A 25,300-nucleotide genomic window follows, 5' to 3' on the forward strand; every position below is an offset into this window, starting at 1 on the left:
CCTCCTATATACAAGAATATAACTACTGTAATACTGCCTCCTATATACAAGAATATAACTACTGTAATACTGCCTCCTATATACAAGAATATAACTACTGTAATACTGCCTCCTATATACAAGAATATAACTACTGTAATACTGCCTCCTATATACAAGAATATAACTACTGTAATACTGCCTCCTATGTACAAGAATATAACTACTGTAATAATGCCTCCTATGTACAAGAATATAACTACTGTAATACTGCCTCCTATGTACAAGAATATAACTACTATAATACTGCCTCCTATGTACAAGAATATAACTACTATAATACTGCCTCCTATGTACAAGAATATAACTACTATAATACTGCCTCCTATATACAAGAATATAACTACTATAATACTGCTCCTATATACAAGAATATAACTACTATAATACTGCCCCTATATACAAGAATATAGCTACTGTAATACTGCCTCCTATATACAAGAATATAACTACTGTAATACTGCCTCCTACATACAAGAATATAACTACTGTAATACTGCCTCCTATATACAAGAATATAACTACTGTAATACTGCTATAACTAACTAATATAACTACTATAATACTGCCTCCTATATACAAGAATATAACTACTATAATACTGCTCCTATATACAAGAATATAACTACTATAATACTGCCTCCTATGTACAAGAATATAACTACTATAATACTGCTCCTATATACAAGAATATAACTACTATAATACTGCCTCCTATGTACAAGAATATAACTACTATAATACTGCCTCCTATGTACAAGAATATAACTACTATAAAACTGCACCTATGTACAAGAATATAACTACTATAATACTTCTCCTAAATACAAGAATATAACTACTATAATACTGCTCCTATATACAAGGATATAACTACTATAATACTTCTCCTATATACAAGAATATAACTACTATAATTCTGCCTCCTATATACAAGAATATAACTACTATAATACTTCTCCTATATACAAGAATATAACTACTATAATACTGCCTCCTATGAACAAGAATATAACTCAGGGATGTGGAATTCCTATCGGCCGACGCCCGGGACTAGCAGTTTTGGGCGCCGGGCTGGTGAATTTGTCCGGCCCTTAGCCCGGCTTCGGGCAAGCAGGGCCGGACCTGACAAGTGCGGCGGTGATCTGCAGTCTGTAAGGAGCGGGCTGCCGACTCCATACTCTGCAGCCTGTGTCCTCCGAAGCAGAGCAGGGGAGATGAGAAGCTGTGTACAGTATTTGTCTTCTCTCCCCTGCTCTGCAGACGTGCGGGGGGAGATGAGGGGGCGTGGCTTATTTCTCCCCGTGCAGACCTGCGTCCTCTGCCTTCACTCCCCCCAGCTGTAGCTTCGGAGAGCTGAGGGGTGGAGGCACGTCTGCACGGTGAGATGCTTGCGGCGCTCACAGGGGAGTATGGAGCGGGCTCCGGACTCCTGCCCGCTCCATACTCTGCAGCCCCTGGCTGTTCTCAGTAGCCGGGTGCTGCCGCGGCTGGCTATTAACCCTTTAGATCGCAGCTGTCAAAGCTGACAGCGGCATCTAAAGGGACATGTGAATGCTCCCTGGTGGGCTAGTGGGGTGGATGCCCCAACCCCCGCAACGGGGCAGCGGCGCCGGCAATGGGTGCCGCTGCCCCTTCTCTCCCCCTGGCTGTCGGCGCCGCTTCTCTCTCCCTGGCTATCGGCGTCGGCACCGATAGTCAGGGGGACAGAACGGGCAGCGGCGCCGATAACCAGGGGGTGAAAAGGGCCGACAGCAGCGCTCTAGACCCCAGGAAAGGCAGGGGAGAGAAGCGGGCAGCGACGGCCTCTCTCCCCCTGCCTTTCCTGGGGGTGTATCGGCATATAACACGCACACAGACTTTAGGCTAAAAATTTTCGCCTAAAAAGTGCGTGTTATACGCCGATAAATACGGTATATATTTTTTTGTGTTTTTTTTTTTGTTTTGCGTGTTCACCTATACATTATGCCTCCAGTTTCCCCACAGCTGGAGGGACACTGAATAGGTGAACTAAGGGGGGTGGGGAGGGGAAGTGGGTTGAGCGGAGTGGCGGGGCCGGGGGGGTTGCGGGCTGCGTGGCGGGGGTACTCTGGGTGAACTAAGGGGGAGAGGGAGTGAGTTGAGCGGCGCGATGGGGTTGCGGGCTGCGCGGCGGGGAGCGGTATGTGCGGCCATCACAGATCCGGTGTTCACCTATACAGGGTGCCTCCAGTTGTTTCCCCACTAAAACTCCCAGCATGCCCTGACAACCGATAGATGTCAGGGCAAGCTGGGAGTTGCAGTGGGGAAACAGCTGGAGGCGCCCTGTATAGGTGAACTACGGGCGGAAGTTTCGGCCCCAGCAGGCATCAGTGACATGGTGCCTGCTGGGGAAGTCTGCGTGGTAGTGAGCACACTGCCAGGCAGACAAAAAGGCATTTTTACTATGTAAAAAAAAAAAAATAAAGGCAGGGAGGGGGTTAGGGATAGATGGGTAATGGGCAGGGACAGAAAAAAGAAAAAAAGTGATGGTGGGAGCTACACTTTAAGGGGGTCGCAAATAAAAACACTCATTAAATAAGTAATGCAGGTCACATGACCCTCTCTGGGCTTCATCCACCAGACTTCTGTGTGCAGGAAACTGAGGCCTTGTCTGTGATTTCGGTTAGATACCATATTATAGGGTGCGGCGGATGCAGCCTGATCTCTGATAGGACGGTCGATAAGACCTTGTGCATCGTATCGCTGTACAGTACGTGCGGCGTCCGATGCAGCAGAGGGACAGTTCGGCACAGTGATTATTTTGGTGATGCGACATGTATGAGCACATTGGTCTCCGCCACTATATATATATATATATATATATATATATATATATATATATATATACATATATATACATATATATACATATATATATATATATATATATATATATATATATATATATATATATACATATACATACACACACACACACACATGATGCATACATATCATTTTTTTTTTTTTTTTTTTTTTTTTTTTACAATTACGGAACCTCCCATGCATATTCCTCCTCATGTACATAGACCCCTTACATCAGTGTTTTCCGACTAAGGTGCCTCCAGCCATTGCAAAACTACAACTCCCAGCATGCCTAGACAGCCTTTTGGCTGTCCAGGCTTGCTGGGAGTTGAAGTTTTGCAACAGCTGGAGGCACCCTGGTTGGAAAACACTGCCTTTACATATATACATAGACCCCTTACATCATTGTTTCCCAACCAGGGTGCCTCCAGCTGTTGCAAAACTACAACAGCCAAAGGCTGTCCAGGCATGCTGTTGTTCAACAGCTAGAGGCACCCTGTTTGGGAAACACTGCCTTACATATATACATGCACTTACATACCCCCGACTTAGTCCTCCCAAGTCAAGGGCCCCCACAGGTAGCCATGTTGGATTGTCAACCACTACAAGCCTTATTTTAATTTTTAAGGAAATAAGCCGCCTCCGGAGGTGTCTGACATTGCCCACTGATCAGAATCTCCTGCCGTAAACATGCAACGCTTCTCTTAAAGGCCCTATTGGTATTTTATTTTTTAACAGAGAAGGACGGGAAGGCTTTCCACCCCACCTACGAGGAGAAGCTTAAGCTGGTGGCTCTACACAAACAAGTCCTCCTGGGGCCCTACAACCCTGACACCTGCCCTGAAGTCGGCTTCTTCGATGTCCTGGGCAACGATAGGAGGTAAGGTGATGTGCTTCAATGAGTAGGGCGGATGGAAGAGAGTAACACCTGACTACACAGAGTTTATATGTAGTCTGTTACCATGGAGACACATTGTTCTGCATCCATACTATATTTAAAAAAAATAAAAAAAAAACACAATCAAGACTATTAAGTACCGTATATACTCGAGTATAAGCCGACCCGAATATAAGCCGAGGCCCCTAATTTCACCCCAAAAACCCAGGAAAAGTTATTGACTCGACTATAAGCCTAGGGTGGAAAATACATCACCCCCCCCCATGTCATCATCCAGACCCCTCATCATCATCATCACCCTGTCATCATCACCCCCGTCATTAACCACCTCATCATCATCCCCCCTGTCATCATCCACCCTTCATCATCACCGCCTGTCATCTTCCCCCCCCTTCATCATCACTGCCTGTCATCATCCCCCCTTCATCATCACTGCCTGTCATCATCCCCCCTTCATCATCACTGCCTGTCATCATCCCCCCTTCATCATCACCGCCTGTCATCATCCTCCCCCTTCATCATCACTGCCTGTCATCATCCCCCCCCTTCATCATCCCCCCCTTCATCATCACCGCCTGTCATCATCCCCCCCTTCATCATCACCGCCTGTCATCATCCCCCCCCTTCATCATCACCGCCTGTCATCATCCCCCCCTTCATCACCACCGCCTGTCATCATCCCCCCCTTCATCACCACCGCCTGTCATCATCCCCCCCTTCATCACCACCGCCTGTCATCAGCCCACCCCCCCCCCTTCATCACCACCACATGTCATCAGCCCCCCCCCCCCCCCCCATCATCACCGCTTGTCAATGTCTGATACAGTGGTCTTCAACCTGCAGACCTCCAGATGTTTCAAAACTACAACTCCCAGCAAGCCCGGCCAGCCATAGGCTGTCCGGGCTTGCTGGGAGTTGTAGGTTTGAAACATCTGGAGGTCCGCAGGTTGAAGACCACTGACCTTCGACATCATCCAGCCCCCCCTCCCCCTTTTAGTTTTGTACTCACCTCCGCTCGGCGGGACGTTAGGGTGCGCTGGTCCAGGCCATCTGTGCTGCAGGACCGTCCGGTGGGGAAGGATAGTCGTTCCGGGCTGTCCATCTTCACCGGGGGGGCCGGGAATAGACGTTGCCTTGACGATGACGCACAACGACGTTGCTCAATAACGTCCCTGTGCGTCGTCGTCAAGGCAACGTGACTATTCCGGCGCTGGGCCCGAAGCGCGGAGAAGAGTCCCCCCGGTGAAGATGGACAGCCCGGAACGACTATCCCTCCCCACCGGACGGTCCTGCAGAACAGATGGGCCGGACCAGCACACCCTAACGTCCCGCCGAGCGGAGGTGAGTACAAAACTAAAGAGGGAGGGGGGGGCCTATGGCTGGCCGGGCTTGCTGGGAGTTGTAGTTTTGAAACATCTGGAGGTCCGCAGGTTGAAGACCACTGAGGGCGGAGAGTTCACTCGAGTATAAGCCGAGGGGGGGTGTTCTCAGCACGAAAGATCGTGCTGAAAAACTCTGCTTATACTCGAGTATATACGGTAGTCTATATATGTAGTTGTCCTGTGCTGTGTTCTGATCAGTTCAGCTCCCATAGATCAGCAGACATCTCTCCTGTCCTGGGAGTTTTGCTACAATGTGTCAGTGTACATAGAACAGAGGTTTAACTCACAGACTGGATACAATTGTAACAAACCCTCAACAATAATAATGGTGAGAAATTAAATCACCAGGTACTGTAACATAGCGCCGTTCACACTGTCCCTCTTTTGTCCTCTCAGGAGAGAATGGTCCGCCCTAGGCAACATGAGCAAGCAAGACGCCATGACGGAGTTCGTCACCCTGCTGAACAGATGCTGCCACCTGTTCTCTACGTACGTCACCTCCCACAAGATAGAGAAAGAAGAGCAAGAGAGAAAGAGGTAACAATCCCCGAACCTTACTGCAGTAATGTGGGACATGATCTGGTATCACAGCTTCTGGATGATCAAGTGGCCATAGAAAAGTGTGTCTGTCTCGGGTCTGTCTCGGGTCTGTCTCGGGTCTGTCTCGGGTCTGTCTCGGGTCTGTCTCGGGTCTGTCTCGGGTCTGTCTCGGGTCTGTCTCGGGTCTGTCTCGGGTCTGTCTCGGGTCTGTCTCGGGTCTGTCTCGGGTCTGTCTCGGGTCTGTCTCGGGTCTGTCTCGGGTCTGTCTCAACATGCATACATATTTATATATTTTTAGTTAGTTTTATATATTTAATATATAATTTATTTTCTTTTATTCATATATATTCACATTTTGCCAAACTGCAATGTGTGAATACGTTCTAAGATGCCATCTCATAATCCTCTGCGATCACTTGGGTGTCTTCATTAGAAAACTGTGTAGAACTTTTTGTCTTCCAGACTTCAGCTTTAGGTCTATCCCGGATTGTCAGACTCTGGACCAGTGTTCTCCCCAGATGTTGCAAAACTACAACTCCCAGGATGTAATTTTGCAACAGCTGAAGGCACACTGGTTGGGAATTACTGCTCTGGACTAGAAGAATTCCAAGTGCAATACAAAGTTGTTTCTGTAGCAGGATAGACTTTCTGTAACTACGTAGCAGTTGCTGCTAAAACATGCGGCCTATGGCAAGTCTGAGACCATCAACAATTCTAGAAGCCCATCCTGTCACAACAACAATGCTGTAATTACACTTTTACTTGTCTTACAATCCTCCCAACATATCCTGCCACTGAGACAACAAAATCTATTTATAAGCAATACTGTGATCTTCTGTATTAAGAATCTCCTCGGTGGCAGCGGCGATGACGATGACAACCTCCCCTGGGAAAGGTGTAAAAGCACCAACTAAAACTGTCCAATTCCCTGTTATTGTTACTGAGCTCCTATATCTGATATCACCCTATGTGTATCTAAAAATCCCCCAAAAATGAGTGGAAAGCAACATGGCTGCCAGTATAGTATTCCAAGAACACAATCTGTTTAGCCATTCTTCTGCACTATTAGGCGTTGTTGTCATTCAGGAGTCTGGGAAAGCTGAGTGAAAGCAGTTCCCAAAGCCGCACACATTTGTTGTCAGTCGTGTGGTTTGTATTTTCTTGAAGGGGTACTCCGGGGAACACAACTTATCCCCTATTCCAGTGTTTTTCAAACAGGGTATCTCCAACTGTTGGAAAACTACAACTCCCGGGCATGCTGTGAGTTGTAGTTTAGCAACAGCTGGAGACATGCTGTTTGGAAAACACTGTGGATAAGGGGATAAGTTGTGTCCCCCTGAGTACCCTTTAAAGGGGCTGACCAGGATCGGAAAATCATGGCTTTTTTATTCCAGACACAGTGCCACAACTGTCCACAGGTTGTCTGTGGTATTGCAGCTCAGCCTCATTTACTTCAATAGAGCAGAGGTGCAATGCAAGACCCCACATCCCATACACAAGACCCCACATCCCATACACAAGACCCCACATCCCATACACAAGACCCCACATCCCATACACAAGACCCCACATCCCATACACAAGACCCCACATCCCATACACAAGACCCCACATCCCATACACAAGACCCCACATCCCATACACAAGACCCCACATCCCATACACAAGACCCCACATCCCATACACAAGACCCCACATCCCATACACAAGACCCCACATCCCATACACAAGACCCCACATCCCATACACAAGACCCCACATCCCATACACAAGACCCCACATCCCATACACAAGACCCCACATCCCATACACAAGACCCCACATCCCATACACAAGACCCCACATCCCATACACAAGACCCCACATCCCATACACAAGACCCCACATCCCATACACAAGACCCCACATCCCATACACAAGACCCCACATCCCATACACAAGACCCCACATCCCATACACAAGACCCCACATCCCATACACAAGACCCCACATCCCATACACAAGACCCCACATCCCATACACAAGACCCCACATCCCATACACAAGACCCCACATCCCATACACAAGACCCCACATCCCATACACAAGACCCCACATCCCATACACAAGACCCCACATCCCATACACAAGACCCCACATCCCATACACAAGACCCCACATCCCATACACAAGACCCCACATCCCATACACAAGACCCCACATCCCATACACAAGACCCCACATCCCATACACAAGACCCCACATCCCATACACAAGACCCCACATCCCATACACAAGACCCCACATCCCATACACAAGACCCCACATCCCATACACAAGACCCCACATCCCATACACAAGACCCCACATCCCATACACAAGACCCCACATCCCATACACAAGACCCCACATCCCATACACAAGACCCCACATCCCATACACAAGACCCCACATCCCGTACACAAGACACCACATCCCGTACACAAGACACCACATCCCGTACACAAGACACCACATCCCGTACACAAGACACCACATCCCGTACACAAGACCCCACATCCCGTACACAAGACCCCACATCCCGTACACAAGACCCCACATCCCGTACACAAGACCCCACATCCCGTACACAAGACCCCACATCCCGTACACAAGACCCCACATCCCGTACACAAGACCCCACATCCCGTACACAAGACACCACATCCCGTACACAAGACACCACATCCCGTACACAAGACACCACATCCCGTACACAAGACACCACATCCCGTACACAAGACACCACATCCCGTACACAAGACACCACATCCCGTACACAAGACACCACATCCCGTACACAAGACACCACATCCCGTACACAAGACACCACATCCCGTACACAAGACACCACATCCCGTACACAAGACACCACATCCCGTACACAAGACACCACATCCCGTACACAAGACACCACATCCCGTACACAAGAGCCCACATCCCGTACACAAGAGCCCACATCCCATACACAAGACCCCACATCCCATACACAAGACACCACATCCCATACACAAGACCCCACATCCCATACACAAGACCTGGCACTGTGTCTGACAAAATTGTAGCCATGTTATTCTAGTCAACTTATTCATGTATTTAGGGTCAAAGGGAGAAATTTATTTCAACAGTAAATCAATCAAAATAGAAGCACAAGGTATAAAACATGAGAATCAATTAAAGAAATAGGGGGAGGGGAGGGTTAGGGATGGGTAAAGGGAAGAGGTGGGTAGATAGGGGGCGGGTAAGGTCAAATGAGCAGTACACTGCACACTATGCATATACACATATAGATAGATAGAATACAGCAGCACACTGTTAGCACAAAGATATAGATAAAACATGAGTATATAGATAGAACATGAAAAGCTATACAGCTGTAGTGCAATAAATGAAAATATGAAATTATGAGGTACTTAGCTTACGAATTTGGCGGCCAAATAGCGTGGACCGTCCCACCACGGTAAGGTGACCTCATTCTGGGACGGACCCTACACTATGAATATTCCTCTGTGTGAACAGCTCAACAGGCATTGCAAGGTCTGAAACATCCAAGGCACCTTATATACATCTAATAGAGGTGGGTGGGGTGCAAGAGCTAACATGGAGGTAGCCACTCCCCCGTATGTGTAATACAAACAAAGAATATGTTGGCCAGCACTATTGATTCCAAACTATTATGTAGACCTGGCTTACAAGTGCAGGCTGCTGGGCTAAATATACAGCAACAGGAGAATACAGCAGCACACTGCTAGCACAAAGATATAGATAGAAGATGAGTATATAGATACAACATGAAAAGCTATATAGCTATATAGCTTTTCGTGTTGTATCTATATACTCATGTTGCTGCATGCTGGGAGTTGTAGTGGTGCATCTGCTGGTTGCATAACTACAACTCCCAGCATGCCCGTTGGCTGTCGGTGACTGCTGAGAGTTGTAGTTTTGCAACAGCTGAAGGCACACTGGTTGGGAAACTCAGAGTTTTTTTTTTACCTAGCTCAGTGTTTAACAACCAGTGTGCCTTCAGCTGTTGCAAAACTAAAACTCTCAGCATGTACAGTCTGTCAGCGCATGCTGGGAGTTGTAGTTTTGCAACAGCTGGATGTCCCCTCCCCCCCAATGTGAACGTACAGGGTACACTCACATGGGCGAAGGTTTACAATAAGTATTCGGCTGCAAGTTTGAGCTGCGGCAAATTTTCTGCCACAGCTCATACTGCCAGCGAGAAACTACTGTGAACCCCGCCCGTGTGACTGTACCCTAAAAACACTACACTACACTAACATAAAATAAAAAAACACCATATATACCCCTACACAGCCCCCCTCCCCTCCCCAATAAAAATGAAAAACGTCTGGTACGCCACTGTTTCCAAAACGGAGCCTCCAGCTGTTGCAAAACAACTACTCCCAGTATTGCCAGATAGCCACTGACTGTCCAGGCATGCTGGGAGTTTTACAACAGCTGGAGGCACCCTTTTTTGGGAATCACTGGCGTAGAATACCCCTATGTCCACCGCTATGCAAGTCCCTAATTTAGGCCTGAAATGCGCATGGCGCTCTCACTTTGGAGCCCTGTCGTATTTCAAGGCAACAGTTTAGGGTCACATATGGGGTATCGCCGTACTCGGGAGAAATTGCCTAACAAATTTTGGGGGGTATTTTCTGCTTTTACCCTTTTTAAAAATGTTAAATTTTTGGGAAATCAAGCATTTTAGGTAAAAAAAATTTTTTTTTTCTTTTTTTACATATGCAAAAGTCGTGAAACACCTGTGGGGTATAAAGGTTCACTTAACCCCTTGTTACGTTCCCCGATGGGGTCTAGTTTCCAAAATGGTATGCCATGTGTTTTTTTTTTTTGCTGTCCTGGCACCATAGGGGCTTCCTAAATGCGGCATGCCCCCAGAGCAAAATTTGCGTCCAAAAAGCCAAATGTGACTCCTTCTCTTCCGAGACCTGTAGTGCGCCAGCAGAGCACTTCTCACCCCCATATGGGGTGTTTTCTGAATCGGGAGAAATTGGGGGGTATTTTCTGCTATTACCCTTTTTAAAAATGTAAAATTTTTGGGAAAACAAGCATTTTGGGTCAATTTTTTTTATTTATTTTTATTTTTTTTACATTTGCAAAAGTCATGAAACACCTGTGGGGTATTAAGGTTCACTTTATCCCATGTTACATTCCCCGAGGGGTCTAGTTACTAAAATGGTATGCCATGTGTTTTTTTTTTTTTTTTGCTGTTTTTACACCATAGGGGCTTCCTAAAGGTGACATGCCCCCCAAAAAACCATTTCAGAAAAATGTTCTCTCCAAAATCCCCTTGTCGCTCCCTCCCTTCTGAGCCCTCTACTGCGCCCGCCGAACACTTTACATAGACATATGAGGTATGTGCTTACTCGAGAGAAATTGGGCTACAAATACAAGTTAAAATAATCTCCTTTCACCACTTGCAAAAATTCAAAAAATTGGGTCTACAAGAACATGCGAGTGTAAAAAAAATTAAGATTTTGAATTTTCTCCTTCACTTTACTGCTATTCCTGTGAAACACCTAAAGGGTTAAAACACTGACTGAATGTCATTTTGAATACTTTGCGGGGTGCAGATTTTGTAATGGGGTCATTTATGGGGTATTTCTAACCAGAAGACCCTTCAAATCCACTTCAAACCTGAACTGGTCCCTGAAAAATACTGAGAAATCGGAAAATTGCTGCTGACCGTTGAAGCCCTCTGATGTCTTCCAAAAGTAAAAACACGTCAATTTTATGATGCAAACATAAAGTAGACATATTGTATATGTGAACCCAAAAAAAAATGATTTGGAATATCCATTTTTCTTACAAGCAGAGAGCTTCAAAGTAAAAAAAAATGCAAAATTTTCTAATTTTTCATCAAATTTTGGGATTTTTCACCAAGAAAGGATGCAAGTTACCACAAAATTTTACCACTATGTTAAAGTAGAATATGTCACGAAAAAACTGTCTCAGAATCAGAATGATAACTAAAAGCATTCCAGAGTTATTAATGTTTAAAGTGACAGTGGTCAGATGGTCAAAAAACGCTCTGGTCCTTAAGGCCAAAATGGCCTTGGTCGTGTATACCTAAGGGGGGTAGAAAATTTAGGCAATCATATCACAACTGATATTATAAGGACAAATAATAGGACACATCTGCAGCATGAGGTGAGGAAATCCAAGGTTGCCATATTTTAGTAAATCAAGCCACAGTGTCAGTGCGTAGTGCATTAAAGGGGTACTCCACTGGCCAGCATTTGGAAGTAAATGTTCCAAACGCTGTTTTCGCCCTGTGGGGGTCGGCCACGCCCCTTGTGACATCATGGCCACGCCCCCTCAATGCAAGTCTATGGCAGTGACGGGGCGTGGCCATGATGTCACAATGGGTGTGGCTGACCCCCACAGCGTGAAAACAGCGTTCGGACCATTTACTTATGAATGCCGGCCAGTGGAGTACCCCTTTAAGTTTCTTATATTTATTCATGTATTATTATTATTTATTACTAATAATAATTGAATACATTAATAATTGAATACATTAATAATAATAATTGAATAATACATTAATAATAATTTACTACATTAATAATAATTTAATACATTAAAGGACAACTGCAGCAGTACAACACTTATCCCCTATCCACAGGATAGGGAATAAGTGTTTGATTGCGGGGGTCCGACCGCTGGGACCCCCCGCGATCTCCCTTACAGGGCGCCGCCATTAGCGATCATGGTGACTCCCTGTCTCCTCCCCGTCCCCATACAGTTCTATTGGGGGAGGCACGAACGCTGCCTCCCCGCCTCTCCCATAGAGATGTATGGAGGAGGCGTGTCGGCTGCAACGTCATGCCGCGGCTGGCACGCCCCCTGCATGGGACAGCTGCGGCCCCGTACAGGAGATCACAGGGGGTCCCAGCGGTCGGACCCCCGCAATCAAACACTTATCCCCTATCCTGTGGATAGGGGATAAGTGTTAATCACGCTGCAGATGTCCTTTAATAATAATAATAATAATTTAATACATTAATAATCATACAATAAAAATAATAATTTAATACATTGATAATAAATGAATTATCTTTTTTTATTTTTTTTATTTATTTTTTTGTAATGGTTAAAATAAGCAAAATTTACTATTCTGTTTTATTAAATTCCCCCCCCCCCCCCCCCCCTCTTGCATACAGATACAGGATTCATTAAACAGTACAGTAGTCTTAGACTTTGCTAGGACAAGAGGTGGATTTTGTACACACCAGTGGTAGTAATGTAGCAGAGCTATAGAGATACCAATACAGGGGAGAATAAATAGCTGGTATTACACTGGCGGGAGGGGACAGGGATTCTGCATGAAAGGTTTGGGGAACCTTGTCCAATGTCTTCTGATTTTACAGGAGAGAAGAGGAAGAACGGAAAAGGAAGGAAGAAGAGGAGCGGCAGCGCCAGCTACGGGAGGAGGAGAAGCGGAGGAGAGAAGAGGAGGAGAGGCTGAGGAGGGAGGAGGAGGAGAGGATGCGGGCCGAGGACGAGAGGTTCCGAATGGAGCAGCAGAAGTAAGTAACTCCAGATGACGTTTTCGCCTACCCTTATGGGGGTACTCCAGTGGAAAAAACATTTTTAAAAATCAACTGGTGCCAGAAAGTTATACAGATTTGTAAATTACTTCTATTTAAAGAGAACCTGTAATGATCTTATTAAATGTTATAATCCCCCCAGATCACTGCCCCCATCCTGATAAACCACCCCCTGCCTTTATTTTTATAATTTTTTAGTTTTCTACCTTGATATCGCTCTGTATTTTCTGCTCAGTCTCAGTCAGAGTCACAGACTGGGAAGGGGCGTTCCCCAGCAGGTGTGACATCATCTGAAGCCATACAGGGGAGAACTTCCTCCCTCACTCTGCTACACACAGCCCACAGCAGTTCAGTGTGAGATGATCTATCATTGTCTGAGGCTGCAACTCCCCCCTCTCAGTATTTCCTGATTTTGGACTTCTGCCAGGCCAGCAGGAGTCCAAAGTCTGTGCAAGAGATGGGGGGAAATCTGCTCTGGACAAGTAGGGAGACACTTAGTTGCAACTTTTTTAAACACAAATAAAACATAGAAAACTTATTTATTTTAAACAAAGTACATTAGAAATATTTTTTATTTACCATAAGGAGTGCAATAGCAAAAAATAGTTTTAATGAAAGTGCCAATTTAAAAATCATAACCCTTCCAGTACTTATCAGCTGCTGTATGCTCCAGAGGAAGTTGTGAAGTTCTTTCCAGTCTGACCACAGTGCTCTCTGCTGGTCCCTTTGTCCACGTCAGGAACTGTCCAAAGTCGAAGCAAATCCCCATAGCAAACCTCTCCTACTCTGGACAGTTCCTGACATGGACAGAGGTGTCAGCAGAGAGCACTTTGAACTTCCTCTGTAGTATACAGCAGTTGATAAGTACTGGAAGGATTAAGAATTTTGAATAGAAGTAATTTATAAATCTGTTTAACTTTCTGGCACCAGTTGATAAAAAAAAACTCAACGCTCTGTGTTAGACACGTTTAAAGGGGTACTCTGGTGGAAAACTTGTGTATATATATATATATATTTTTTTTTTCAGCCTGTGCCAGAAAGTTACAGATTTGTAAATTACTTCTATTTAAAAATCTTAATCCTTCCAGTACTTATTAGTTGCTGAATACTACAGAGGAAATACTTTTCTTTTTGTAACACAGAGCTCTCTGCTGACATCACGACCACAGTGCTCTCTGCTGACACCTCTGTCCATTTTAAGAACTGTCCAGGGTAGGAGAAAATCCCCCATAGCAAAAAAAAATGCTGCTCTGGACAGTTCCTAAAATAGACAGAGATGTCAGCAGAGAGCACTGTGGTCATGATGTCAGCAGAGAGCTCTGTGTCCCAAAAAAAGAAAATAATTTACTCTGTAGTATTCAGCAGCTAATAAGTACTGAAAGGATTAAGATTGTTTAATAAAAGTAATTTACAAATCTGTTTAACTATCTTGCACCAGTTGATTAAAAAAAAAAAAACTGAAAACATTTTAAAGTTTTCCACCGGAGTACCACTTTAATCTGAAGCTCTGACAGCTTTAAGGGGGCACAAAGCATGGGGGGGACGTCTGAGCCAGAGGCATTGCATTATTGTCTGACAGTCTCGCACTTCTCTTACAGGCAGCAGATAATGGCCGCCCTGAATTCGCAGACCGCGGTGCAGTTTCAGCAGTACGCAGCACAACAATACCCGGGCAACTTCGAGCAGCAGCAGATCCTGATCCGGCAGCTGCAGGAGCAGCACTACCAGCAGTACATGCAGCAGCTCTACCAGGTGCAGCTCGCTCAGCAGCAGGTACACACAACACGGCTTTATGTGACCATTCATTGGCCATGTTGGATCTGTTTGGTTTGTATAGGTTTGATTTTGTCGTACTTCCGGAAATAATCATAACTATATGCACGGAAATGTAAATGTTTAAAATTGTCATCTTGTGATCGGCGGTCCCGAACAGCCCACTGAGCTAGCCGTGGGTAGTTTACTTTCACTTTGAGACGGGGAGATCAACTTTGAATGCCGCGTCTAAAGGGTTAATAGCGCGCAGAACCGCGACCAGTACCGCACGCTATCAGACACGGGTCCCGGACATTGATAGAGGCCGGGCCCGACCTGCTATGACGCGTTTTAGAAAGTGGTTAAAGAAGATCTTCAGCCATAGACACTGTGTCTGATAACAGGGGGGGGGGTCTGAGCGCTGGGACCCCCCACGATCTCCTGTACAGGGCACCGGCTCTGGCATGTCCCGAGGAGGAGGCGCGTCGGCCGCAGCAGTGTCGCCCCCTCCATATATCTCTGAGAGAGGCGGAGATGCAGCGTTCGTGCATCCCCGCCTCTCCCATAGAGCTGTAATGCAGAGTTCCTCATACGGGAGAACCCGGGGGTCCCCACCCTACGATCAGACACTTATACCCTTTCCTGCGGATAGAGAATGAGTGTCTATGGCTGCACTACTCCTTTAAAGGGGTAATTCACTGGCCAGCGATCGGAACATTTAGTTTTGATCACTGCACTCTCGCTGCCCGGGTCGGCCACGCCCCCTCGTGACGCCACGCCCCGTCAATGCAAGTCTATGGGAGGGGGTGTGATGTGATGTTACAAGGGTGTGTGGACGACCCCCGCAGCACGCGCAGCGTTCAGAACTAAATGTTCCAAACGCTGGCCAGTGGAGTACCCCTTTAAGGATTGTGCAATTCTTGCTATGGTTGTTGTGTTCCTGTAATGATCCAATAAAGTTATTTCTGGTTTTATCGGACTTACTTTTCTTCAGGGCATGTTAATGGTCTCTAACTACTCTAAAAACTTTTGTGTTTCCCGTTTAACCCTTTGTTGTTCAATGTTCTCCTCTATAGGCCGCCCTGCAGAAACAACAGGAGGCGCTGTCAGCAGGTACAAGCTCCCCTGTAAATTCTCCAGCCAAGATGAACATGGGAAGCATCCAGAGCTCCGGAGAGACCCCATCAGTCAATGGACAAACCCACCCACACACAGACAGCACGGAGACGGAGCTGGAGGCCGACCCGCTAGAAGACATGCTGGAGAACGGACCTAAAGGTGCATCTCCTATAGAGAACACTGGATTTGTCGTGTTTGACATGTGAAAACGCTGGGGCAGATGTACTGTCATGTTACGACTCTCCTGCGAGTGCCCCGGGACTCCACCTTCCGAGACGAACTGGTCTTGGCAGTGACGGCCTGCTCAACCAATCACTGTCTGAGTTTGGACATCGATGTGGCCGGTGATTGGCTCAATGGCCCAGAGATCAGTTTGTTTCGGATGGTGGAGGCCGCAGCACTCAGGGAGGTGAGTCGGGCTCCTGTTCTAGAAAAAACTGTGGGTCCCAGCAGTCAAACCCCCCCATAATTAGACCCTTATCCCCTATCTACAACATACAAGCTGGAGTTCCCCTTTTAAAGGAGAAGTCTCCCGGTTAAAGGGGTACTCCGGTGGAAAACAATTTATTTTAAATTAACTGGTGCCAGAAAGTTAAACAGATTTGTAAAATTACTTCTATTAAAAAAATCTTAATCCTTCCAGTACAGAGTTGTTGTTTTTTTTTTTTCTTTTTTGAATTTCTATTCTGTCTGACCACATACACCTCGGTCCATGTCAGGAACTGTCCAGAGCAGGAGCAAATCCCCATAGCAAACCTATCCTGCTCTGGACAGTTCCTGACATGGACAGAGGTGTCAGCAAAGAGCACTGTGGTCAGACTGGAAAGAACTACACAACTTCCTCTGGAGCATACAGCAGCTGATAAGTACTGGAAGGATGAAGATTTTGAAATAGAAGTAATTTACTAATCTGTTTAACTTTCTGGCACCAGTTGATTAAAACATTTTTTTTTAAAGTAACATTGAGCATGAGACCCTACATATATCTTTGAGAGGGCTAAATATTGCTGAATGACTCTTATAGACATATATGGAGGGGTCTTGACGCGCCGCTCTGGGGGAGAGCCAGAGCTCCGTACAGATGATCAGAAGTGGGCGGCAGCAGTCTGACCCCCGCAGTCTAAAACTTATCCCCTATCTTTTAACCCCTTAAGGACCAAGCGTGTTTGCACTTTCATTTTTTTCCTCCTTACATTTTAAAAATCATAACCCTATCAATTTTGCACCTAAAAATGGGGGGCATGATTCTGATTTTTATTAGGGAAGGGATTAAATCACAAAAACTTTTTAATTTTTTTAATTTTACTTTTTTATGCAGTGTTATAGCCCCCTCTCTAGGGGCCAAAACACTGCATGCACTGATCTTACACTGTTCAATGCATTGCCATAGGAATGCATTGATCAGTGTTTTCTGCGCTTGATTGCTCAAGCCTGGATCAAACGTCGATCGGACAGCCGGAAAGAAGGTAAGACACCTCCCGTTGTCCTGTCAGCTGTTCGGGACGCCGTGATTTCACCACGGTGATCCCGAACAGTTCCGCTGAGCTAATCGGAGGTGTATTCTCCCGTTTTAGACGCCGCGATCAACTTTGATTGCGGCGTCTAAAGGGTTAATACCGGACATCAGCCCGATTGGCGATGTCCGGTATTAGCCGCGGGTCCCGGTTGCTATCAGCAACCGGGACCCGCGGCTAATACCGGACATCGCCAATACGAAGCGCGCTCAGCTTCTGAGCGTGCTTCACACATCGGGAGCGGCCGCAGGATGTAAATATATTTCCGTGGTCGTTAAGGGGTTAAAGTAAAGGGGATTGAATAGTTTGGGCTAAATTTAGACTTAGAAGGTCTAAAGCAGTTTTTTCCAATCAAGGTGCCTTCAGTTGTGGCAAAACTACAACTCCCAGCATGCCCGGACAGCCAACGGCTGTCCGGGCATGCTGGGAGTTGTAGTTTTTCAACAGCTGGAAGCGCACTAATTGGGAAACTCTGATCTAGGCCCTCATAGATGTGCAGTCATATACCTTGGAGCTCATCCTTATACCGATCAGTGCTAGAAATCCCTGCACGACTATAGGTTTATGTTCTGATCTGCATATAACTTACCGCCATCCTCCGCTTCTGTCTCTACAGAGTCCACGCCGGTCATTGCTGCTCCTTCCATGTGGACGAGACCCCAAATAAAAGACTTCAAAGAGAAGATCCGGCAGGACGCAGACTCGGTCATCACGGTGGGGAGAGGAGAGGTGGTCACGGTCCGGGTGCCCACACATGAGGAGGGCTCCTACCTCTTCTGGGAGTTTGCCACGGATAACTTTGACATTGGTTTTGGGGTTTACTTTGAATGGACAGACTCCCCAAACACTGCTGTGAGCGTGCACGTCAGCGAGTCCAGCGAGGATGAGGAGGAGGACGAAGGTTAGTCAGTCTAGGATGTGTGACACCGTCCCGTTCTTAAAATAGTGCATTAGTGTTTCCCAACTGGGTGCCTCCAGCTGTTGCGAAACCACAACTCCTAGCATGCCCGGACAGCCAAAGGCTGTCCGGGCATGCTGGGAGTTGTAGTTTTGCAACAGCTGGAGGCACCAAGGTTAGGAAATACTGCTCTATACAATGTCTTTCGTGACCAAACTACATTAACCCCTTGCCGCAAATGGACGTTCATTATGGTCCTTCTGTGGCTCCCGAGGTATGACGCACGCTCAACAGGTGAGCGCGCATCATACCCAGTGGGTCCCGGTTGCTATAGGATCAAGTTTGATCGCAGTGTCTAAAGGGTTAATGCCGGACATCAGTTCGATCGTCGATGTCCGGCATTAACCCTTTTAGACACGGCGATCAAACTTAACTCGGCGATGCCGGTTAGCTCAGTGGTACCGTACGGGACCGCCGCGGTGAAGTCGCGGCATCCTGAACAGCTTGCAGGACACGAGGAGGATCCCTACCTGCCTCCTCGCTGTCCGATTGCCGAATGACTGCTCCATGCCTGAGATCCAGGCAGCAGCAGCCGAGTGCCGATAACACTGATCAATGCCATGCTATTGCATGGCAGTGATCAGTGTGGGAAATCAGTGTGTGCAGTGTTATAGTCCCCTATGGAGCTATAACATTGCAAAAGTGTTAATAAATGGGATTTAACTCCTTCCCTAATAAAAGTCAGAATCACCTCCCTTTTCCCATAACCCGCAACCCCCCCCCCCCCCCCCCAAAAAAAAAAATGTAAATAAAAATAAACATATGTGGTATAGGGGTGCAGCTAACGATTATTTTAATAATCGATTAGTTGTCGATAATCGAAAAAATGGCAAAAAAAAAAGGGTTCAGCTGATTCTACTTGAAAAATTATGTACAACGACCATATTAAAAGTTTCTAGCATGTGATGTGACCAAACAGCAATTTGGTCGGGATTGCCGCCCCTATGAAAAGTGAGGAACCGGCCCTGCACGTGTGATTGGTAAGCAGTGGGTCAGCGGAGGAGGGGACAGGGACTGTAATAGGTGACAGATAAGTCTGTATTCACATAGAATTACTCACGACCACTAAGTTCAGGTCTTCTTGCCGATTCCTTGCTTTATTTGCATGATTTTTCATTCATTTCGTTGGGTACATCATATCTGTAATTGGGGTACGGTGGTATACATCCCAGACGGGTAAGGTGACAAATACCTCAGCTCCTGCGGGGAACAACCCCTTAATCATGCGCATGCTATTGAATGGGGCAGGGACTTAATGAACAGAGGCTGCGGCGGTGCGGCCTAGTGTCTGACCTCCCCGCCCGCAGCAGCCTTATGACCACTGGCGCCAATGAATCAGCCGATTATTCGATAACTGAATTCGTCGACAACAAATCCCGTTATCAAATTTTATCAAATTGTTGCAGCCCTAATGTGGTATCGCCGCGTGCGTAATTATCCGAACTATAAAAATATATAGTTAATTATATATATATATATATCTATATATCAGTGTGTATGTATGTTCCAGCATCACGTCCAAACTGCTAAAGATATTAACATGAAACTTGGTCGCATGTTACTTTTATGTCACCAACAAACATAGGATAGGTGATTTAACCCTTACTCACCCCCATTTGTGAGGGTCGGGGTTTTTGTTTAAAGTCCCATGCAAATCAATGGGAAATGTATGTTCCCACATAACTTCTGTACGGCTGGAGATATTTATATACCTGGTACACATATTACGGGTCGGGATAGGAGGTCGGGATAGGAGGACCAGGATATGGGGTTGGGATATGACAACAATATATGAGGACGGGATATGAAGTCAAAAGCTTCCTCCTTTTGTTTATTTTCCTCCCCAACAAGGATTAGGAAGGAAAAACCGGGCAACGCCGGGTACTCAGCTAGTTATACCATAAAAAAAATGAATAAAAAGTGATCAAAAAGTCCGATCAAACAAAAATGATACCGATTTAAAACTTCAGATCACAGCGCAAAATATGAGCCCTCATACCGCCCCGTATATGGAAAAATAAAAAAGTTATAGGGGTCAGAAGAGGACAATTTTAAACTTACTAATTTTGGTGCATGTAGTTATAATAATCATTTTTTTTTTTTTTTTAGTAGTACAAAGAAATCAAACCTAAATGAATTGGGTATCCATGGAACCATGTGGACCTACAGAATATATATATATATATATATATATATATATATATATATATATATATATATATATATATATATATATATATATATAATATGGTGTCATTTTTACGGAAAACTGCACTGCTTAGAAATGGAAGCCGCTAAAAATTACAAAATGGCTTTTTTGTTTTCTTCTTCAATTTTGCCCCACAAATAATTTTTTTTTCTGGTTTCATCGTAGATTTTGTAGTGAAATTATTAATGAATGGTATTACAAAGTAAAATTGTTGGCGCAAAGAACAAGCCCTCATATGGGTTTTTAGGTGGAAAATTGAAAGTGTTATGATATTTTTAGAAGGTGACGAGTGAAAAACTAATGAAAAATCGTCAAGAGGGAAGGGGTTAACACCTACGTATGTCCATTGCTGGATTCCGGTGTATGAAGCGATTCATACCCGGTGGGTCCCTGTTGCTATCGGCAACCACGACCCACTGCTAATGCCAGACATTGCCAAACGGGCCAATGCCCGGCATTGACTCTTTTAGATTCTGCGAAAGAGATGGCAAAAGCAGGAAAAATCAATCCGCGGTAGCTTAGTGGGGGCGATCAGGACACCAACGGCAAAATCGTGGGGTCCCGATCAGCTGAGAGGACGGGAGGGCCCTTACTATGACATGCAATCTTTAGATTGCAGACACTGAACAATGCTACTCCATAGAGCAGCACTGATCAGTGTTATTGGCGATCCATTGATCCAGCCTGCCATGGCTTCCTGGGGCATAGGAGCACCAATCAGATGAAGAGGAGGCAGTCGTTGGCTGTCCGGGCATGCTGGGAGTTGTAGTTTTGCAACATCTGGAGGTCCGCAGGTTGAAGACCACTGGTCTGGACGAAAATATAAGAAGTTTAAAGAAAATAAATAAAAAAGTAGTTAATGTGAATAAGCCCCTTCCCTAACAAAAGTTTTAATCGCCCCCCTTTTAAAAATAAAAAAATAAACATTAACACATTTGTTATCACCGCAAACTATTAAAATATAATGTTAATGAAACCGCATGTTCGATAATGTATATGTAACAAAATACCAAAGTCCAGATTTGCGCATTTTTGGTCCCTCCGTATACCAGAATTTTTTTTTTTTTAAAGCGATCAAAATTTGCCAACAAAAATGGTACCGATAAAAACTACATCCCCAGTATACGGAAAAATAGGTGTTATAGGGGTCAGAAGAGAAGTTTAGGTTTAGTTGTTTTCATACAAAAAGTAGTAGACTAAATAAATAAAACCTGTATGAATTGGGTATCATTGTAATCGTATGGACCTACAGAATAAAAATAAAGTGTCAATTTTACCAAAAAATTGCACTGCGTAGGAACGGAAGCCATAATAAATTGCAAATTTACATTTTATTTTTTTTCCCCAATTTCGCACCACAAATTTTTTATTTTTTTTTTAGTTTTACGGTACATTTTGTGATAATTGAACAAAACAAGCCCTTATGTGGGTCTGTAGGTGGAAAATTAAAGGTGTTAAGATTATTTGAAGGGGAGGAGGAAAAAACGAAAGTGCAAAAATGAAAAATCCCTGCGTTCTTAAAGGGCTACTTGGAACAAACTGTTCCGAATGCTGGCGCCGGGAGCTCGTGATGTCATAGTCCCTCCCCCTCATGATGTCACACCCCCTCCCATAGACTTGTATTGAGGGGGCAGGACTATGACGTCACGAGCTCCCGGCTCCAGTGTTCCAAACTCTGAGCAGCGGAGTACCCCTTTTAAGGGGTTAAGGCTGACCTGTCAGCAGGAAGAACAGGGGTAGATAGGGATGGTCATCAGGATTCCAGGCATACCTTTATGTACCTTTTTGTACCTTCCGGTTCTGAAATAAAAGCCTTTTGTTATTATGCAAATTAGTCTCAAGTGCCCAGGGGGTGTTCCCAATAATGTTAAGAGTCCAGTTAAGTCCAGGCCCATGTCCTTTTCATCTAGAGACTGACAGATACAAAGGACCAGGGGGTGATAATAAAGAGGAGATGGGCTGGACTTTTTTCTGTGCTGGGGGAACACCCACTGTGCACTTGAGCCTCATTTGCATAATTACAAAAAGGCTTATCTCAGTGCTTGAAAGGGCTATACAGTGGGGATCAAAAGTTTGGGCACCCCAGGTAACAATTTGTATTAATGTTCATAAAGAAGCCAAGAAAAGATGGAAAAAATCTCCAAAAGGCATCAAATTACAGATTAGACATTCTTATAATATGTCAACAAAAGTTAGATTTTATTTCCATCATTTACACTTTCAAAATAACAGAAAACAAAAAAATGGGGCCTGCAAAAGTTTGGGCACCCTGCAGAATTAATAGCATGCACTTCCCCCTTTGCAAATCTGAGACCTGCCAGTGTCATGGATTGTTCTCAATCATCATCTGGAAAGACCAGGTCATGTCAATCTCAAAGGTTTGAAATGCCCAGACTCATCTGACCTTGCCCCAACAATCAGCACCATGGGTTCTTCTAAGCAGTTGTCTAGAAATCTGAAACTGTGAGCGTCAACTATTTTCAAAGCTGGAGAAGGCTATAAGAAGATAGCAAAAAGTTTTCAGATGTCAATATCCTCTGTTCGGAATGTAATTAAGAAATGGCAGTCATCAGGAACAGTGGAAGTTAAAGCAAGATCTGGAAGACCAAGAAAAATATCAGACAGAACAGCTCGCAGGATTGTGAGAAAAAACTATTCAAAACCCACATTTGACTGCACAATCCCTCCAGAATGATCTGGCAGACACTGGAGTTGTGGTACACTATTCCTTCCACTATAAAGACATACGTGTACAAATATGGTCTTCATGGAAGAGTCATCAGAAGAAAACCTCTTCTACGTCCTCACCACAAAAATCAGTGTTTGAACTTTGCAAATGAACATATAGACAAGCCTGATGCATTTTGGAAACAAGTTCTGTGGACCGATGAGGATAAAATTGAACTTTTTGGCCGGAATGAGCAAAGGTACGTTTGGAGAAGAAGGGGAACAGAATTTAATGAAAAGAACCTCTGTCCAACTGTTAAGCATGGGGGTGGATCAATCATGCTTTGGGGTTGTATTGCATCCAGTGGCACGGGGAACATCTCACGAGTAGAGAAGGAAAAAAATAGATTCAATAAAGTTTCAGCAAATTTTGGATGCTAACTTGATGCCATCTGTGAAAAAGTTGAAGGTAAAGAGAGGATGGCTTCTACAAATGGATAATGATCCTAAACACACCTCGAAATCCACGGGGGATTACATCAAGAGGCGTAAACTGAAGGTTTTGCCATGGCCTTCACAATCTCCTGACCTCAACATAATTGAAAATCTATGGATAGACCTTAAAAGAGCAGTGCGTGACAGACAGCCCAGAAATCTCAAAGAACTGGAAGACTTTTGTTAGGAAGAATGGGCAAAGATACCTCAAACAAGAATTGAAAGACTCTTGGCTGGCTACAAAAAGCATTTACAAGCTGTGATACTTGCCAAAGGGGGCAGTACAAGATATTAACTCTGCAGGGGGCCCAAACTTTTGCAGGTGCCATTTTTTTGTTTTCTGTTATTTTGAAAGTATAAATGATGGAAATAAAATCTAACTTTTGTTGACATATTATAAGAATGTCTAATCTGTAATTTGATGCCTTTTGGAGATTTTTCCATCTTTCCTTGGCTTCTTTATACACATTAATAATTTTTTTTACCTGGGGTGCACAAACTTTTGATCCCCACTGTAGAGACAGAAAAGGCATGCCTGAAATCTTGATGACTAGCCCTGACATATAAGCCTTATTTGTTATTATGCAAATTAGTCTCAAGTGCCCAGGGGGCATTCCACATCACGGCAAGAGCCCAGCTAAGTCCAGGCCATGTAAGTCTGCTGACCCGATCACTGCTCCCGATCCCTTTCATGACTGTCTTTTTCTATTACAGAGAACCCCAACAACGAAGAGAAAGCCAAAAAGAACGCCAACAAGCCTCAGCTGGACGAGATCGTGCCGGTCTACAGGCGGGATTGCCACGAGGAGGTGTACGCCGGCAGCCACCAGTACCCCGGCCGGGGGGTCTACCTGCTCAAATTTGACAACTCTTACTCCTTGTGGCGTTCAAAATCCGTGTACTACAGAGTGTACTATACTAGATAAAGGAGAGGAGGAGGAGGAGGAGGGGGGGGGGAGGTGCGGCGGGGGGGGTCAGAGATCAGGGGGCGGGGCCAGGGCAGCGAGTAGATCACGTGTGCTGGATCCTTCAATCAGTGTTGTCTCCTCATCTCTCCTCTTCCCATCACGTGGCGACCGAAGGCTCTTGGTGCAATACTAATCCAGCGTGCCGTGGTGTGTTAACCTTTTCATTGTTGCGCGACACCCGGTGATGGTGAAAAGGGTTAAAAATAATTGTGGCTGCGCCTGCACCTTTTTTTTTGTTTGTTTTTGTTTTTTCTTTTCACACCTGTTTGGATTTTTTTTAATTATTATAATTTTTTTTTTTATTAACTTCGCCCTCGCGGGCGTTTTCGCAATCT

At 45.2% G+C, this 25,300-nt stretch overlaps 1 protein-coding gene across 1 annotated transcript in view; it reads left to right on the top strand.

Annotated features, from left to right (window-relative positions):
• The window catches only part of ACBD3 (acyl-CoA binding domain containing 3), a 38,290-nt gene extending 13,360 nt beyond the window's left edge, over window positions 1–24,930 (top strand). Inside the window, exons 2-8 of the mRNA XM_056568499.1 lie at window positions 3,604–3,745; window positions 5,542–5,682; window positions 13,104–13,262; window positions 14,882–15,056; window positions 16,112–16,313; window positions 18,285–18,569; window positions 24,712–24,930. Of these exons, the coding sequence (XP_056424474.1) occupies window positions 3,604–3,745; window positions 5,542–5,682; window positions 13,104–13,262; window positions 14,882–15,056; window positions 16,112–16,313; window positions 18,285–18,569; window positions 24,712–24,923 (1,316 nt within the window). The 3' untranslated portion in view covers window positions 24,924–24,930. The remainder of the gene's footprint in view (window positions 1–3,603; window positions 3,746–5,541; window positions 5,683–13,103; window positions 13,263–14,881; window positions 15,057–16,111; window positions 16,314–18,284; window positions 18,570–24,711) is intronic.
• Window positions 24,931–25,300: the final 370 nt, after the last annotated feature.

This window comes from Hyla sarda, chromosome 3 (genome assembly GCF_029499605.1).
Source record: "Hyla sarda isolate aHylSar1 chromosome 3, aHylSar1.hap1, whole genome shotgun sequence".
NCBI lineage: Eukaryota > Metazoa > Chordata > Amphibia > Anura > Hylidae > Hyla > Hyla sarda.